This window comes from Syngnathus typhle, linkage group LG11 (assembly GCF_033458585.1).
Source record: "Syngnathus typhle isolate RoL2023-S1 ecotype Sweden linkage group LG11, RoL_Styp_1.0, whole genome shotgun sequence".
NCBI classification, from domain to species: Eukaryota; Metazoa; Chordata; class Actinopteri; order Syngnathiformes; family Syngnathidae; genus Syngnathus; species Syngnathus typhle.
This window is the reverse complement of record NC_083748.1, coordinates 12,464,031-12,481,603: the sequence shown is the minus strand read 5'-3', so window position 1 is coordinate 12,481,603 and position 17,573 is coordinate 12,464,031. Positions and strand designations below refer to the sequence as shown.

Here is a 17,573-nt window from a genome sequence, read left to right as displayed (position 1 = left end):
CGTTTCAGCGCTTTCTTAACGGCTTCCATTCAATCACCAACTCATTATTCTTTGTATGGTAAACGTGAATAGGTAGAATACACGTTTGAAATTATAAAATATATTTTTGCCCGGGGTGTTTTACATATTTCGCTGACCGTGTTACAAAAGCAGGTCGACCAAGAGGACTTCCAAATACTGCTCGCTGCAGAAAAAGAAAAGTGCAATAATAATGCTTATGTCGACCTTCTGACATATGTGTAGGAACACATTTTAAGCACTTAATTATGTTTATGCTATGTTACATACAGCCATTAAGTTTAAATCAGCGTGCGGATAACACATTAGAATATATCAGACACGCTCAGCTAAAGCAGCTTCATTTTGAAGAAAATTCCGAGTTTATTTAAACCTAACATCGCATTAACGGCTGAGCCTGCGGACGCAAAATCATGTGATTGGCTGTTTATTTGTAGTTGAAATATAAATCAGCCAATTGGCAGGGACGCTTCTGGTCGTTGTCAGCATCCACCCAGCAACCAGGAAGCACGGGGGAAAAAAAACATCTGAAAGACGAAAACAAACATCTTTTATGACACTATTATTAGTGCATGTAAACGGAACACGGCACCAATACTGTTCGTCCTCAATTAACTGGCGTGGTGATTATCGTGTGTTTCCAACTTGCCATGTATCTCGGGTAAGTCTATTTTGAGATTAGCTAATGCTAGCTTGTTAAATGCACGTCGCAGTGGAATGCACACCTTCACTAGTACTGCTGCATAAATATACGTTTTCCAACTTTGGAAGAAAATAGGATATTTTGTGATATGAGTGTATTTTTGACAACAGAGACGGACTGCTTTTTGAACTTCATAATGGAAAACCCAAGTTGATTATGGTCAACCCCGGTAAGCAGGACCCTCCCTACATCCCCATGTGTGCCCTTTGTTTGTAAATAACACATTTTCTGTTGTCCACCACAGGCGTCGAGAGGAATCTTTTCAAGGTCTGAAACCCTCCTAGCAGTTTTCGCTCTAATAGTTTTGTACTGAACAGCCAGGACAGCTGAACAGTGGTCATCCATTTTTCCCCTTCTGTAGTGTTTGAATAAAAAGAAAGAGAAACAAAGTTATCCAATAAAATAAGCTTGCACTGAAGCTTCTCATTCTTTGACGGTGCTTGAAAGGCAACACCAAACGTGTGACCTGTTTTCTACAGAATTCCTTCACGCCTCACCAAACCTACATCCTCAACAGCAGGCAGCCGCCCTGTGCGGAGAAAGTGCAGCACTCGAAGGCTCCCAGAGGTGCCAAGGCACTGGCGGCAGGGAGCGAAACCTTTAAGTCCATCGGGGCAGCGGACAAAACGCGAGCCAGTCAGATGGCCTCCAAAACACGAGAGCGTCGTGCGGCGGCCACCAGAGTGGAAACTGCACCCAAGGTGAGGTCCTAACTTTGAAATGTTCTGCCTCGCAACGAGTGATACAAATCTGTTGTATGCACGTGTCGGAGGTGACGTCCGAGTTTCGGAAAAGCTGCTCTACCTCAGCCAAAGGAATAGCCGCACAGTCTGAAAGATGGGCTGAGACGTCCAACATCAAGTTGAAACCAAAGGACGAGAAAGGGCCGAAAGAGGTAGCGGCAGGTTTGAGCAGTCTCAGTGATGTCCAGCCCTCCAGCTACGACCAATCCGCTGCAGAGGAGCACAGAGTGTCCAGTCAGCATGGTGAGTGATGACATATTGAGCCCCCGAAAAAAGACGGACCGACGACACTTTGGGGAGCCATTTTATGACTTGTTTCATTCACTTTCACGACGTCACACAGTAGAGGACGAAGTGGAAGGGCGAAAGATGGCCGACGACAGAGTAGGATGTGGTGAAACCACAAGTGGAAAGTCACCACCTAACGAAAAGAGGTAATTTGACCCTCCTAATGTTAAGCGGAACACAATGCAATGTTTGCAAGCAGCTGGCAGCATCACATATCAATTTGCCAAAGGAAAAGTACAAAAAATAAACTCTGAGGCGCTATTAATATTGCTAATAATGATGATAACAATGGTGTAGGTCTCATGGAGTTCTGTTTGGCTGGCTGGAGCAGTGCGACACTAACAGAGCATCAGTGGAAGCCAAGAAGACCCAGTGGAGGCAACAACTGAGTACTTTTTTCCTTTTTGTTTTGCATTTCTTCAATTCTATCACCATACGCTGAGCTATCCACATTATGACAGTCCAACTCTAGTGTGCTTGTCAAACTATTGCATGTCACCATTAGTGTGTTGACTGCACAGCTAACACACTGCACAAGCAGTCCAGCACAATGTAAACGCGCAAACACTTCCTTGTTGTGTATGTGTGTGTTGTAGACGAGCAGGTTGCCCTGAAGCAGCCGCAGCAACAACAATGTTGTTCAACCTCACTCAGGCTCCAGGTGAGATATCCCGGGGAAGATTTTGTGCATTCTTTGTCAAGGTGTGATAAGCTATGGAGGTCGCGGCGCTAGGAACATTAAGGAGCACATCGAAACAATACTTGCATTGGAATCGGGTGTTATCCAACATCAGGACGATATGATGGGACACCGTCTTCAGATCCTCATCAGATATTCCAAGCTCGATTGTTTTTCCTGTAGGCAGAGGAAGCAGGAAGCGCATCTTCAGTTCAGCTGGAGGGTGGCCACAGAGAGCAGCCGGCAGCCATCAGGTCAAGCCTTAGACTCGGGGTAAAACAAACAAAAACAAAGTCGAGTTTTTTTTTTTACCTTTGTCTTGTGAATTGAAAACATGGATGTGTTTAGGCGGTGACTCCGATGGAGGAGGCTTCGGTGTGGCAGAGGAGAGAGGAGCAGAGGAGGCTTTGGCTGGAGGGTCTGGACAAACAGAGGGATGAGATCAGTCAGCGGAGGAAGCGAGAGAAAATGCTTCTCAATCAGGTGTGACACAAAAACATCACCATAATTATGGCTTACTTCGAAACAAAAACATTTTGCTGTTAAGCAAACCATACACTGCAAGCCACCAGTAGATGGGCAACTGAACATGGGAATCTATTCTTTATCCTCTGCAAAGAATCACTATGACTGCAGCTAAGTTGTGCCTGTCTGTTTTTGTCCGTCTACCGCCTGTGTAGAAAGAAAATCACGAGCTGTGGGCGGCCCACTTTGACTCATTGCAGCGCAAACCTCCTGCAGTGACTCTCGCCCCACCCGCGGCCCCTCCCGCGGCCCCACCCGCGGCCCCAACCTTGGCCCCCTCTGGCGACCGGGAGGCATCGTCCAGCCTGTCCCTGACGTGGGACGCCTCCAGCAGCTGCGGAGGAGCAGAGAGTGCAGGCCGAGCCAGCGTGGACGCCGGCAGCAGCGACCACCCCACCAAGAGCAGGTACTGCAACAGATGGCCGCATTGAAAGCACACTGATGAATGTGAACGCTAAAAAACACATTTTGTAGCTATCTTCGGAGCATGACGGCCCTGCTGGACCCCGTCCAGATGGAGGAGCGCGAGAGGAGGAGGCTCAAGCAGCTGGAGCAGCAGGTAAGCGTCCGCTTCCCGCACCCGATCTGTTTGCTCAGCTCATCCCTCCTTGCGCTTCATCCAGAGAGACATCCAAACTCAGGTGGAGGAGCGCCGGCGGCAGAAGCAGGAAGAAGAGGCCAGGAGGAAAAAGGAGGAGGAAGAGGAGGAGAGGAGAATCACGCTGGAGAGGGACCGGCTGTACAGGAGGCACCAGCAGGAGGACCTCAAGCATCAGGAGAAACGCGAGGTCGGCACGAGCAACTGCATTGATGGATTCGATTTCTTTCAGAACCGGAGGAACGTCAGTAACGTGTGTGTGCGCGTGTGTGTGTGTAGGAGAAAAAGCAACCAAAGATGCAAGATGGTGATGCCGGAGAAGTGAAGGAGCCAACGGATGTGCGCAGTGAGTCGAGCAGGTGTCACTGACATGCGCACACGCAGCTGTCAATCAAAATCTGCTGTTCGACAAGTGTGACGTGGACTTTGTTTGCGTCCTGTCAAATCTTTTCTCCTAACCAGCGCACCTGGTCCAATCAAGTGTGGAGGACAAGAGAGACACGGCCGTGCAGACGGGTAAAAGATGACACTAGTAGCAAGAATACATTTAATGATTAGTAGCGTTCATGCGTGCCAACCCAATCACGTATGTGCGTGTAGAAGTGGCCCTTCCGCCCGTCAGAGCAGAGTGCCCCCCACCTCGCAGCCGCCAGGACAGAGCAGGAAAGGAAAACGCCGGAGGAGGAAAAGGAGGCGGGGCCTACGAGACGAGGAAAGAGACGAGGAGGCCGGAGTGGAACACACACAGGTACAAAAAGTGCAACTGGGTTCATTCCGCTGCAACCCACCGAGGTTTTTTTTTGTCTCCTTCTGTCCATCCAGGCCGAGTCGACGCTTCGTTCCCGCATCGGAGCGTTACCCGGCCACGCTGCAAAGGAGCAGGCGGGAGAGTCGACTCAAGAGGCAGGAGGAGATCCTCAGTTTGCAGCACAGGAACTGCCTCCCAGCAAGTCGGCCCCCGAGCCACAAGGTGAGCGCCGTGACTGTGATGATGTCATAACGATGACAAGCCAACTGGAAAAAATGCAAAGTAGTACAAATAAATACTGTAAATGACACAAACTGTATGCTAAACACAAAAGAATCATTAGAGGTGCAACAATTATTCAATGAATTGAAAAGTAATCAATCATTATCCTTGTTTGACTTCAAGTTGTCCAAAACCTCAGAAATGCAGCTTCTCCACAGAAACTATTCGCAAACTAGTTCTAATTCTACTACAACTGACATCCTCCTTTTGGTCTTGTAGGTGGATGCTGATCGTACGAGCGTTTCCGCTCTAAGGTGAAACAGACTCACACACCGGACGACTTACCCCGACCGAGTGAAACTGCTTGTCGGAAGTCAGTATGGTGTTCTCCTCCAGAGGGCGCTCTCCTCCCATCACGCAACCTTCCTTGCAGTTCATCCCATATATCCGCACCGATGATGTCATCCACTTGGACTCCACTGAGACGTCTGCCGCCCCCCCTCCTCACACCCACACAGGTAGACACACACATGCACATGTATTGTTGCGTATTAACGGCAATAATTACCCGTCTTGAGCAGCGCCAAGCTGGGCAGCTCCTCCTGACGCCTCCTCGTGCTCTTCCTCCCCTGGAGATCTTCTTGTCCTGCGTGGCAAACAGCGACAGCAGGAAATCCTCAGAGGCCTGACGCAACTACGACAGGTGTGTCTCTCGCACACACACCGCCTGAAGTGAGTCAACACAACTTCACACGTGTTTTGCGTGTGTGAGCATAGGGTTTGCTTCAGAAGCAGAAGGAGCTGGAGAGTGAGGTTCGACGTCATGGCAACGAGCTATTGTCTCCCTCCGAATGTTAGACGGACGGGCACAACATTACCTCGGGATCACGTTTTACCTCCTACGTTTCAAGTCCGGCAGTGGTCGGTGGCCAACACCAACCGACGTGTTTCAGAGTCGCCCACCACTGATGAGGCAACAATGCAGTTTGCTGGGTTCTGCGTAAAAGGCCCAACGTCAATAAATGGCATCTTTGCAAGATGAGTGAAAAGGGCACTGCTCTGTCTCACATTGTTTTAAATTGCATTTTCTTGTATATAAAAGTTTAGAAGCAAACCTTTTGAGCTTGTACACTTATTTTATGGCAAGTTGTCAATTTTCACTGTTGCCCGTTCTGAATGTCTACCACGTCATGTTGCCAAGTGAAACCGGCTTCGGGATGTCAGGTTTCAAACAATTTTAGAGACCCGTGAAAATGCCCAAAGTGACGGCCTTCCTGTGTGTTTTCCGACGTGCCTTGAGATGTTTCTGAGAAGTGTCGAATTTTCTACCTATCGGACAAGATCTTGACAATAAGCGGCCAAATCAAAGCAAAATTTCAAATTTAACATTTTTTTACTGAGGTTTTAATGTGTAAAAAAAGAGAAGTTAAAACAGTAGTAAAAAAAAAACTTAAGTTAAAATCAATTTAACAACATTTTCTGGGGATCAAAACACAGTTTTCATGATGGTCCATTGTATGCTAACGTTTGTTTTGGAGTGAAGATACATTCGCCTTTGCGTTAGCAACGTGCTAACACCAAAGACGACAACTTAGAACTCTCTTAGAACAATGTCTACCAGTGATTTTAGGAAACAACTTTAGGATCCACTTGAGCACCTGTCTTATTTTCGCAGCGCCCCCTGCAGCCAGAACAGGTCAACACACCTGCCTGGTTTGTTAATTGTCACAAGTTCTGGGGCGATGAGAAGAAAGTAGTTTAGTTGGGGGCAGGGATGTCCAACTTTGGTCCCCTTCTGCACATTTTACATGATCCCCCCCCCCACCCCTTCCGACACACCCGATTCAAATGTCTCAGCAAGCTCTGAAGAAACGAGCGTGATCATTTGGAAACCTCGAAACTATGCATGACAGCAGACCTCGATGACCAGGTTTGGACAGACCTGCTTCAGGGGTCTTACATACCATTGAAGCCCCCTCCTCCCTGCTGCCAGTCCCAATACCCACCGTACGCCCCTTGTTGTCCCGGAAAGCCCCACGTGGGGTACCTGTACGGGTCTGAACATAAATTGGAGTGTTGGGGATGCTGCTGATGTTGGTTCTGGTAGTCTTGGTACTGGTGGTTCTGGTAGTGGTTGCCACCCCTCCACCTTTGCTGTTGTTGGCTGAAAGCGGAAGGGGCATGGGACGAACTCTGGCGAGCGCGCAAGTCCCTGTCATGCTTTCGCGACCAGTTTGGATCAGACACTCTGCGTCTACAGGAGGAACGAGAAGGCCATCAAAACCAGAATCGGGAGGAAAACTTGAAAATGCTTGCTTTGACTCACTCAATAGCGTCGCCCTCCACAGGACAGGCAGTTGTGCTGGAGGTGACTCGGTCATCTGCTTCTTTGGAACTTGAAGACCCCGCCGCCTCCGCCTCCTCTTGTCTGTCATCAGTGGAATCTGCAGCCGTCTTCTCATTGGCCGGTGGCACTGCCGCCGGCCGTGCCGGCGAGCCTCCGCTCTCGGCGTCAGAACCCGGTTTCTGGTGCATCTGCGCTCGCAGCTGCGAGATGGCCATGTGGAGCATTTCAAGGTCTTTTTCCGAGTGCTGGGTCTCACTTTCCGCCAGCGAAGCTTCCAAAACGTGCTGCTCCGAGGCGTCGGTGAGGCTCGGGTCGGGGTGGCGGGCCTGCTGCTCCGTGCCGCCGCCGTTCGTGTCGTCGACACTCAACTTCCTGGCTGTACCTAGTACGTAAATATGAAAGAGTCACATTGTAGGTAAAAATGTTCCGATGAACCAAATGATTTAGACACAAATAATTCAGTTGGTGATTTGAACTAGAAAGAATGTCTATCTGCCCTAATGCTGAGGGCAAATGGGTCACATTTAAAGTAAAGGTTAAAAATCAAGGAGAATCAAAGAGCGAGGCCAACGGACCTCGGTCCGCCTGCGGGTCCTCGGCGACAGTCGGCTTGTTGTTGTGTTGGCCGAGTAGCGCGTCGAAACTGTGCAACATCTCATCCATGCCGGCTGCGATGATGCCACTCTTGGAGAACTGCATGAAGTCTAAACTATGCACTGAACAGACCAAAAAAGATAGATGAGGAACTCCTCCAGAAATATAAAGACAGTTTGGGAGATTGGACTTTGGGGTCAAATTTCAGCATGAACCTAAAATAAGACGCTACCTTTGAGGAAGATGGTGTGTCTGAAGCAGGTGTGCCGGGCTTGATGTTGGATGAGACAATGGAGGTTGGGCGGCGACTGCTTATCGTCGCAGTGATGCTGCGGCAGGAACTCCACGATCTTCCGCTGGTGGTGCTCCATGACCACACCCAGCAGAGCGGCGGCGTCGCTCCGGAACCTGCCCCGGCCATGGCACACAAAAGCACCTTGTCACGTTTTGGAGTCTGGCTGGTTAGCTGGACCCGGAGAACGTTCCACCAAGGCATCTGTGGGCAAATTTGTACCTGGCCTGTTCTTCCAGTTTCTTGAAGGGTCTGCTGTGAATCTTCCACCTCCAAACATTTTCCGGAGAGTTGCGTTGCCACAGGAGCGCCAATAAGGTCTCCAGTTGATCTGCAACGAGAGAGAGGCCATCAGCCAAGTCACCGCGAGCAGACGCCGTCCTCCCCCACGGTTGACCCATCCTACCGGAAGTGACCAGGTCGGGATTGAGGACGAAGTCTTCGGACAGGACGCAGCCGCCGCCCGCTAACAGCTCCTCGCACGCGTTCGTCCTGAAGTCCTCCACTGTGTTGATGCCTAAGAAGACCACCGACCGGTGCTGCTTGAGCGAAACCAGTCCGGGAATCTGAAAAGGATAATGCCTGCAAATGTTGGCGGCAATTCCAAACAGGAAATTGGGCATTTTGCCCAGCATCTCCCTCACGGTATTGTAAAAGACAATTCCCAGGGGATCTTTGGATTAGTTTTGTTAATGAATCCCATTTCATAGAGCGTCATCACCTCGTGAAGGTGCTCGGCTATGTCTTCTTTCTTGATGACGACCAGAAGTTTGCCATCGGAGACTTCTTGTTTCAAGAAGGAGACGGGATCTTGCTCCGTGTGCCCCTGCTGCGTGAGGTACTCCTACAACACGCACACACGGGAAGACATGTTGATGTTGAGGAGGAAAAAAAAAGAACCCTGTCTATGACATGACGCCACCATCATTACCTTGACGTCCCTGACCACCTGGTCGTCCGGCTGGACGGCGTGCACGTAGAACTGCATCACAGAGCTCCTCTGAACATCCTTAATGATGTCACACAGGTTGCTGAGCACCTCGGGCCTCAGCTGCCGGATGACGCTGCTCAGCGCCTCTGCCGGCGGGAGGAAGAGGGCATCCGGGCCAGGCTCCACGCCGGACATGGGCAGTTCCGAAGACGTGGAGACGCAGTTGGATTGGGTGGACTGAGCGGGGGATGCTTGGTGGTTCGTGTGCAGGTCAACCGAGGGGGGTCGAGGGGCAGCGTGAGGCGGAGGGTCCGAAAGCTGTCCAGCGGGCGTCGTCGGTCGCCCTGCTTCATTTTCTCTCGCTGCCTCGGTTTGTTCCATTCCGTCTTCGTCGGTTCCGGCCCTGATGCTGGACACGAAGGCGCTGACGGTGCTGGCGAGCGCAGACTCGGGCTCGTGGCTTGCTAGGTGGTCACGGTAGTCCCGCAACATGCTGCTGAAGCCCTCCTGCAGCGAGCTGACATAGCCCTGGACCGGCGGACACAGGTGGTACGGCGACACGTACTGGGAAAAGGGCCTGACCAGCGGCGGGGCGGCGCTCGGCGCCTCGGGCGGACGGTAAGGCGGCGTTTCGGGGAATCTGCAGTTGATGCTCTCCTCCCGCAAGAAGAGATGCAAGTCGGTCGAGAAGTGGCCCAGGTGATTGTCCAGGATGGCGTCGATGCCTCGAAGATCGGGGGGGGGCGAGGAGACCAAAACCACGGCGCACTCATCCTCCTCCGAAGATATGGTCAAGTCGACCACGTCCGTGGCTTCCTTCTTCACTTCTGCAGAAGTCTGTGCGGAGGGCTCTTGATCTTCTCTGCCGTCGGTGTTGCGTTCTGCAGTTATGTTGTTCCGTGCCGACGTGTCACTAGAGACTTCACTCGACGCATCAGCTGCAGTGAGACAGAAAAAAAAATCAAAATAAATCAGCGAGCTGCTTAATCAATGAATCTTTGCCAAAAAGGCTGCGAAAGAAAGTGCAGGGCCAAACCTTGGAGGCACTCCCTGGAGGCAGGGGAAGCAACCTGCTGCTGGTCGTCCGCATGGCTTCTTTGCTCTCGAGGCAGCGATGCCTGACGCCGGTCGGGCGAGGGCAGGATGGACGGGAATCCGGTGGGAGAAGGGGGACGGCGGGCTTCTGGGGGCTCAGGGGAAGGGCAGCACCCGGGCGAGGCAGGGGGGCCAGGCTCAGGCGAGGGGCTGGGCTCAGGGCACGGGCTCCGAGGGGGACTGGCCCCGGGGGATGAGATGGGGCTGGGCGAGGGCGCTCGCTCCGGCAGGGGTGCCATGGCGCCATGGAGGCGAGGGTCCTGGGGGGGGTTCTGGTCCCTCCACGCATTCTTGTCGGAGCGCAGACCTGCACATCAGACACATGGGGACAAGATCTTATGCGTCACTGACAACAGAGTAGTTTTTTAATTTGAGTTGAGAAAATGAAAAGCTCTATTGTGTGTGTTGACCTTGCTGCATGATATATTGCAAGGCTGCAGTGGATTCGATCGATTCCACGAATGCAGCTTGAGGATGACAGAGGCGCAGCTGCCACCTTCGTTCACCTGTGATGGGGATGAGTCTCCACGGGATGTCCTCGTCGTGCGGTCTCTTCCCCACGCCGCTTCCTCCTCGCGGATCGTGATGGTAACCCTCGCCGCCGGGACTGAATCCCTCCAGACTACTCACGCTGCCCGCCATCTGTTCCTGCACACGCCCGGGGTTTAACGAGAGCGTCTCCAAGAGAGCTGACAGAATTGCGGCCGAGGGTCTCCGGCCCACCTCCAGCTCGTCCTGCTTCCTCAGGTCGATGTCACGGTTGGCGGGCAGGCCCATTTTGGCGGCCAGCCGCTCGAAGGGCGACGACTCGGCCCGGCCTTCCTCGGAACCGTTGGCGCTATGGGTTCTTTGCGGTGCAACTCTGGCAGCCTGCTTGAGACCTGGTGGAAGACATTTGTCCCTTTAGTGGCAGCGCGACTTCAATTTTCACTTTTACCCCTTTCATTTTTGTTAGTCAAATTTTATATTTGTAAATATTCATTACAGTATATTTCATTTGCTTTACAGTGGTTAATTGGTTTTTATCTTAATTAAAATATGATTAGCCATATTCTTACTTCTTCAAACTATTATTGAAACCTATGTTTGTGTTTCATCCACTTTTTCCCCTTTCACTAATTTACGAAAAAGGAATGACGAGTACGTGAGCGTGCACATTGCAGGGAGTACGTGGAATATATTAGCCTTTTCAATAAGTTTTTATTTATTGCTCCATTTATTATTCATTTCAATATCTCGAGGGAGAAAAATATGCGCCTATTTACTCGTCCTTTTATTGGAAATCTTCCAATAAAAAAAATTATCCGGCCAGTGTAACAAAACGTCTTCAAAAAAATACTCGCCTGTCAGCAGTTTGCGAAGTCTGCCAGCAAGCTCGGATCCGTCCTCCTGCACGGCCACGCCCGCCAGACCCACCGACTCGATGGCGAAGGCGAGCGAGCCGGGGGGTGCTGCGGTTTGCCTGCCCTCCACTGCCAGGCAAATGCAGAGAAGAAAAAAAAATGTTTGACATGAAATAGGCGCACGCAACTTTCTGATTCAAGTTGAAAGCGGCCTCACCCGGACTCTTCTCCCATTCCGACGGCTCATGTGAGGCCTTCAAGTACTTGAGCGCTCGCTCGGCCACCCTTTGGTCCATCCTTCGCTTTCCCCCCGTTGATTTGGGCTCTCCTCGCACCTCCTCTCGCTTCACCTCGTTCTCGGCGTTCCTCTTGCAGGTCATCACCAAGTCCATCAGTTGCCGCAACTGAACACATTACCCGTGACCAAATTTTGTTTAGCGCGAGGTGTTGCCTGAATCTGCATGTCGTTCTGGCGGCATATGGAACATGGTGGTTTGCGCCGTTGTGGGCATGAACACAGCTGACTTTGCTTGCAACCGATCAAAGTGTTCAAATTTAGACTCTAGCTCGATGTTTATGATTATGATCTGCTCCAGAGTGACTGAAGTGATGCAACTGCATTTTCATTGCACTTATCTTATTCCAAATTTGGGTTACCTTGTGGGTGTTGCTGCCGGCTGGCTCTTGCCCCTTCCTGGGCCCCGGAAGCTCCAAGCGCGTGCAATGGAGCTCCACCATCTTGGAGGCATGAGTCGCCGCCAGCTGGTAGCGGGCCGGATTGTGAAGGTACGGGCGCATGTGGCCGTCCGTGCTGAGCCGGTGACGTTTGTGCGCCGGAGAGGCAGCAGCCTTCTCCTCCGCTTTGACGTCGTACTCGCCCATGCGGTACGTTGGCACCTGCGAGTGTTTTTATTTAGGATTCTTTTCTGAAACCTTTGAGGAGAAACCAGCGCCCCTGCGTCAACGTGGTGGCTAAGGAGCACCTTGCCGTCCTTCTGGCCGACCAGGTACTCTTGGGCGTGCAGCTCCACGCCGGTGGAGAGCTCCGAGGTGGGGTGGGTGTGGATCTTGACCAGGGCGTGATGCAGCGCCGGGATGAAGTGCTTCAGTCCTGCTATTCCGCCGTAGCTGGGGCCGCGGCAGGGGGTGGCACAGCTGGATGCTAAACAAAGCAAAGAAATGATCCTGGCTTTCCAGAAAGCTTGAGTAGCGCCTTGTAAGCAGGTCTCTTTGTCGATGGCATTTTAGAGGGTCCTAACGCTGTTTGTGTTGTGTGAAGGAAATTGTATAGAACCATATTATCAAATGTAATGTTTCAGTCATGTCTTCTTTACCAGTTTCCACAACTACGTATAATTTTGCATATCCTGTGTTATTGTAATTTGCTTAAGTTCAGAGAAGAGCATACTAACTACTATTCCAGGATGAAACCTAAAGATCAGGGCAACCTGACCACCAGACGTAAAGTACACCAAGGACAGCACAGAAGGAACAAACAAACATGTTATGGAACGAGCATTGAAGTCCTCTTGCATGTCATGTCGATTCTTGTATTGATTATGTTAATCATGTAATAAAAGGCTCAGGTTGGAGATGGAACAACGGGAGATCCGACCAACAAACCAGTGCCTCTCCCTGGGTGTCCATGTCCTCCCTATTTATTTATCAACAGCGGCGGAGGTACGTACTCTACGTGTTACGTACCGTCCTCTGATAGGTTTACTGCCCCGATCAACGTAAAATGTAATGTCCTCTGATTGGGTCTACATATTAAGCCTGTATATTACGGAAGCCACCCAAAATAACTTTTTAGAGAAAACAAAAGGCTTTAAAGTGCGCCTTATGATGCGGAAAATACGGTAAATATGATGTACTGTACGTCTCGTATTTATTGTACAATATGGATTTCCCTTCTACTTTAGTGGCATGGCATCCCAGTGTTGTGTTTGTTCCTCACGGGATTTGTGCACATCTCTGCTCTCAGGGAAGACGAACAAGGCCTGGAGACGTCGCTTCCAACTCTCCCCTCTCTCTGCACGCGTTACATGTGGAAGATGAGTTACATCAATCAAGCAAAACAAAATAATGAAATTATGATGGGCATCATTGAATGGGCTGGTCTGGCTTCTTACCGGAGGGCGTGACCATCTGAGCGCTGGACAGCAGGAAGAGGAAGCCTCGCTCAGTCAGCGTGCTCACCAAAACCTGCACAGGCGCGCGGGTTTCTAATATCTTACGATGCTTTTGTCAAATATTTTTCTCTTACATTCACATTTGTCTGTCAAATATTTATGGAGTTCTTTTTTTGGTGTATACATTTCATCTCACATGCGACAGCATTTCGTATTTTTTTCTAATCTTTGGGTCAAATATTTAATTCAGGATTCAGTTAATTGTATTTCTTCGAAATAGTCTCTTTTTTTTTTATCCTTTCTGTATTTGTGTTTTGTTTGGAGTAGCACTAAAGTACATTATTTGAAGCTAAAAAGCAGCTGTTCTGAATTTACTCCCAGTCTTTTTTCCCAGGCCACTCACCACTCCCTTGTCCTCCAACTCCTGCAGCAGCCTGCTCATGTTGTTGCTGGAGCGACTTCGGTCCACCACCTCCAGCAGGCTGCAATGATGCCCCCGCATCTCGACTACACAAAGATGGACGGACGGCTATGACATCACATCGTCTGCTTCGCAGCAGCGCAATTGAAAGAACATGCTGCGTTGCATCACCTTCCTTGTTGCTGCTGCCATAGAGGTTGTAGGAGAAGAGCTCAGGCGGGAGCAGCTGGACCACCTCGTCCAGCCTCATCAAGCGTCCCAACTTCAGCCTGTCGGGTCTGGACGGCCAAAAGAACTCATCTCTGACACTGTCTGACAGTGTGACGCAATCAAGTTGCTGCCAGGATCTACTCACAGTTTGTGCGGGAGGAAGGGCAGCGACGAGGAGCGCAGGGAGACGGGAGAGACCATCTTGCCGTTGTGCACCAGGTCGCCGCTCCACACGGTGAACTGCACCGACTCTGGAGGGACGAGACGGCACGCGGCCATTTGGTACCGCCGGGTGGATGCCTTCGAGCATGAAATGAAAAGAGTGCAACGGCTCACCTTTACTGGCCGCTCCTGGCCAGCTGTTTGCCCTGTGCCACAAAAACAGCACCTTGTGAGTCAGAATATGTGCCAAACATTTAGTAGACAAAGAAGAGTTAAGAGGGAAAAAAAAAAACTATGTTTAAAAAGTCCAACTTGACAGTCAGACTGGCGCGACAGCTTTAGGGCGCCTTGTTGTCAACCGTGGCGGGCAGATGGGTTTGAAATGTACGTCAAGGTGAACATTTGGCCGGCGTGCCTTTACCTGACAGGGGCCAAAGGCATGCTGGGAAGCGGCGAGTCTTTGCCTTTGTAGTGGAAGGAGACCACGGCGTACGGGCACACCTGGCGGGGGCGCTTTTTCAGCTCGTCAAAGTCGTACTCGTAAAAGTAATGCTGGGAATTTCAAACGGCGTGAGTGGCCACGTAAGACAAGGTGAAGAGGCGAGCCTCCGCATTCGCTCACTTGGGTGTACTCGAAGGCGCGGTAGGAGCCGACTGACGTGACCTTGCTGACATTCTTGGACAGGTGGCTGTCGAAGCGTGGCGTGGGGTCCAGCACGTTCTTGATGTTCTCGTAGATGCTCTTCACTTTGCCCTGAGAGCGCACAGGCACCCAACGTTCAGCAACGACGGCCAAACGCCCGCCGGCTGACCCGCGCGACGACTCACCTTCATCACTTTGAAGACGATGATCTGACCCGAGGCTCCGTGGTGGAACGGATGAACCTGAATTAAATCTGAATACCTGCACAAATAGACCCCTGCAGAGCAAGAGAAGAAGATATATATACACACACACACACACACAGCGAGAGACAGAGCGTGCGTGTGTGTGCGTCCAAGAGTAAGACAAAGACAGATGGCCAAAAAACAGAAAGAGAGATGAGCACAGACCAAGATTGTCGAGTTCAATTTGATGTTTGCCTCGTACCTTTATTGGGGTCTCCCAGGCCCGACTGCCAGTTTTGACCCACAATCAGGCCTTTCTCGCACAGCAATGGAACCTACAAAACACGCCCACGTACACACAAAGGCATCAGCACACACACGCGCACAAACACAAAAGCATCAGCACACAAATGCGCAATGCATAAGAAGACTCCTTGTGACTGTACATATTGCAACCTTACTTACCTTGGCCTCGTCGGTCAAGAGGAAACAGTAACTCTCCTCCAGCTCCTTATCTACACGGCCCTCCGCCTTCATCTCCCTCCTCTTCTCTACAAACTGACACAAACACACATAAAGAAAACCACCTGTCAGCTCCCACACACCAATTGGTCACATTTCTACATGTGAGCCAAAAAAAAAAAAATCCTGAGATTAAAAAAAAAAAACACAAAGTAGACATCCTGTCAACTCCCACACACCAACGTTTCACATTTATACATACGAGATAAAAAAATATCTTTCCTGAGATTAGAAAAAAGTACTATGTTGATAAGTAACTTCTTCCGATATATATTTTTTTAATCCTAATCCATCAAGGAGGTGAGCAAGGTGTAGAAAAGAATGCTCGCTTGCACCTCCTTCTCCAGCTGCTCGCTGTGGACCAGTCGCATGCCGCTGTAGGTGAAGCAGGCTGCCGAGGCCGTGTCCACGTGACCTGCCGTCAGGATGCTCTTCACGCCCTCGTATTCCCGTGACTCACTGGAGATATGCTTCAACAGAGCTGCAAGAATGACAATAATAATGGCTTCCATTTTCATGGCACCTCTCAAGAGAAGGCAGTGAGAGGTTACGGCTGGGTCAGGCTGGACGCAGCTGACAACTCAGCAAGAATTAGACATCTACCGAGACAATTCCGAAAAACAACACGCCTCGCACTCTCGATGGAACGACAAGCAAACATCACGTTTCCTGTTTTTATCACAGAGACAAAGAAAGAGTGGTTGCTGATTGCTTAAATTCTTTTTCCTATGTTGCCATACAAGTATGGAACAACTTGTGCTTTTTTTTTTTTTTACGAGGCAAAGCCCACATGCTTTCCCCCTTCCCTTGTGCCTCACACTGGGTAGGACAAATCCAAATAAAAAGAGCAGGAGTGCATACAGATATTTAGTGTAGTCAGATTGTTGCAAGTTAACTGTTCTGCACTCCTCGCGAGAATAGAATTAATATTCTGTCTCGCTTGTGATTTTGTCTGCTGATACTTTTCTCTTAACAGTTAATTGCAATTTAGTCCTTAAGACTTAATTTGAATATAAACTTGTGTGTTTAATGAATCTCTCATAAGCCCCATGGCCAAGCCCAAGTAAAACCAAAAACAAAATGTCCCCTCTAATGTCTTTCATGATTGGCAACCAGTCGCAAAGAGTTTTGATAGTTGTCAACTGTTTTCTGGTCGCACACTATGTTCAGAATTTCTTTGACACGAGAAAAACTGTTAGGAACTGTTTGTAACCTTTTAGAAACATTCACTGTGTCTTACAGTCTTAAGAAAAGTTTCGAGAACGCCTGGACGAGATCAAAGTTGTCCCCAATTACAAAACATGAAAGTCATTTAATTGTTCAAACTCCAAAGCCATCTGGTGAGCATCTCCTCACTGAAACGTGTTTTGCTTTTAGAACGCTTTAATATGAACAAAAATGGCAACTGCTCGCTCTCGGTCCGCTACTTGACCCACCTTTCTTCTCCTTCTTGGGGATTTGGAATTTGTCGGGCTCCTTCGGCATGTGCCTCTGGTGGACAACCAGTGACGATCGCCCGACGGACGACTGTGCTCCCGGGACACCACAGGCGCCTGGAGGAGCCTCAACTCCGCTGGGAAGAGGCTTTCCGTGGGTCGGGACGAGCGCACTCGCGCACTCGCCATCTTGCGCGCTAACACTAGCCCCGGGGTAGTCCGAGGACATCCTCCTCGGCGGCGGCGGGTACGGCACCCGTCGGGCTACACCGAATTCCATCACCTCCGACCCGATCCTGGCCCTCTTCGCAAGCTGCACTGAGACGCCGTCGTCGTTCGTTTCTTCTCGCAGGGATCCGCGTCAGGGTGGAAGTTGCATCGTCGTAAACACCACCGACTCCATGTTTTCGCCGAGTACTTCTTCGCTGAGACTTAGCCGCAGATTGAATGCGGAGTCATAGTGTGCTGCCATCTGGTGGACGCGTCTTGCAACGACATCATTGGCAACTTAGTTTTCCCGGTGTTGTGCTCGATTTGGTTCCCCTGTGAAATTTTTTTCCCCTTGCCGCGGAATACTGGTACATAACCTTAACCACACAGATGGATGAACTTTGACCTTATATGACATGAACCCATTGAATAGAAATTATTTGGATACCTCTAATGGGAATATTGTGCCCTCATTAGGATGAAAAGCTTCCAAAATGCATGGATGGATTTTATGAAGTTGATGTAG

General features: G+C 50.2%; 2 protein-coding genes across 6 annotated transcripts; one reads left to right on the top strand and one right to left on the bottom strand.

The window, feature by feature from the left end:
- Positions 1-477: 477 nt before the first annotated feature.
- On the top strand, positions 478-5,638 carry ccdc66 (coiled-coil domain containing 66). Of its 3 annotated transcripts, none has more exons than XM_061291587.1 (21): positions 481-679; positions 832-890; positions 966-988; positions 1,201-1,423; positions 1,492-1,707; positions 1,808-1,898; positions 2,050-2,141; positions 2,349-2,413; positions 2,615-2,704; positions 2,780-2,914; positions 3,157-3,362; positions 3,431-3,515; positions 3,580-3,744; positions 3,834-3,900; positions 4,017-4,070; positions 4,155-4,302; positions 4,377-4,524; positions 4,804-4,838; positions 4,921-5,042; positions 5,106-5,227; positions 5,302-5,638. In XM_061291587.1, exons 1-21 carry the CDS (start codon positions 669-671, stop codon positions 5,380-5,382), a joined length of 2,238 nt encoding a protein of 745 aa, XP_061147571.1. In that variant the 5' UTR covers positions 481-668; the 3' UTR covers positions 5,383-5,638. The 3 variants fall into 3 exon arrangements, with proteins under 3 accessions (XP_061147573.1, XP_061147571.1, XP_061147570.1); XM_061291586.1 differs by having other exon boundaries at positions 482-679; positions 1,201-1,422; positions 1,494-1,707; positions 3,112-3,362; XM_061291589.1 differs by lacking the exons at positions 5,106-5,227; positions 5,302-5,638 and having other exon boundaries at positions 478-679; positions 3,112-3,362; positions 3,834-3,913; positions 4,921-5,035.
- A 267-nt stretch (positions 5,639-5,905) lies between these two features.
- Positions 5,906-17,283, bottom strand: tasora (transcription activation suppressor a). Of its 3 annotated transcripts, none has more exons than XM_061291583.1 (28): positions 16,838-17,283; positions 15,737-15,882; positions 15,345-15,437; positions 15,142-15,214; positions 14,880-14,971; positions 14,674-14,805; positions 14,473-14,603; positions 14,226-14,257; positions 14,035-14,140; positions 13,851-13,957; positions 13,662-13,765; positions 13,259-13,331; positions 13,084-13,158; positions 12,110-12,288; positions 11,784-12,023; positions 11,344-11,530; positions 11,127-11,255; positions 10,507-10,664; positions 10,194-10,425; positions 9,725-10,090; positions 8,689-9,626; positions 8,479-8,601; positions 8,164-8,323; positions 7,980-8,088; positions 7,698-7,873; positions 7,447-7,587; positions 6,851-7,253; positions 5,906-6,778 (listed from the first exon to the last, which is right to left on the bottom strand). In XM_061291583.1, the coding sequence occupies exons 1-28, from the start codon at positions 17,115-17,117 to the stop codon at positions 6,481-6,483; spliced, it is 5,283 nt and encodes a 1,760-aa protein (XP_061147567.1). In that variant the 5' UTR covers positions 17,118-17,283; the 3' UTR covers positions 5,906-6,480. The 3 variants fall into 3 exon arrangements, with proteins under 3 accessions (XP_061147567.1, XP_061147566.1, XP_061147568.1); XM_061291582.1 differs by having other exon boundaries at positions 10,194-10,431; positions 16,838-17,282; XM_061291584.1 differs by having other exon boundaries at positions 10,290-10,431; positions 16,838-17,282.
- Positions 17,284-17,573: the final 290 nt, after the last annotated feature.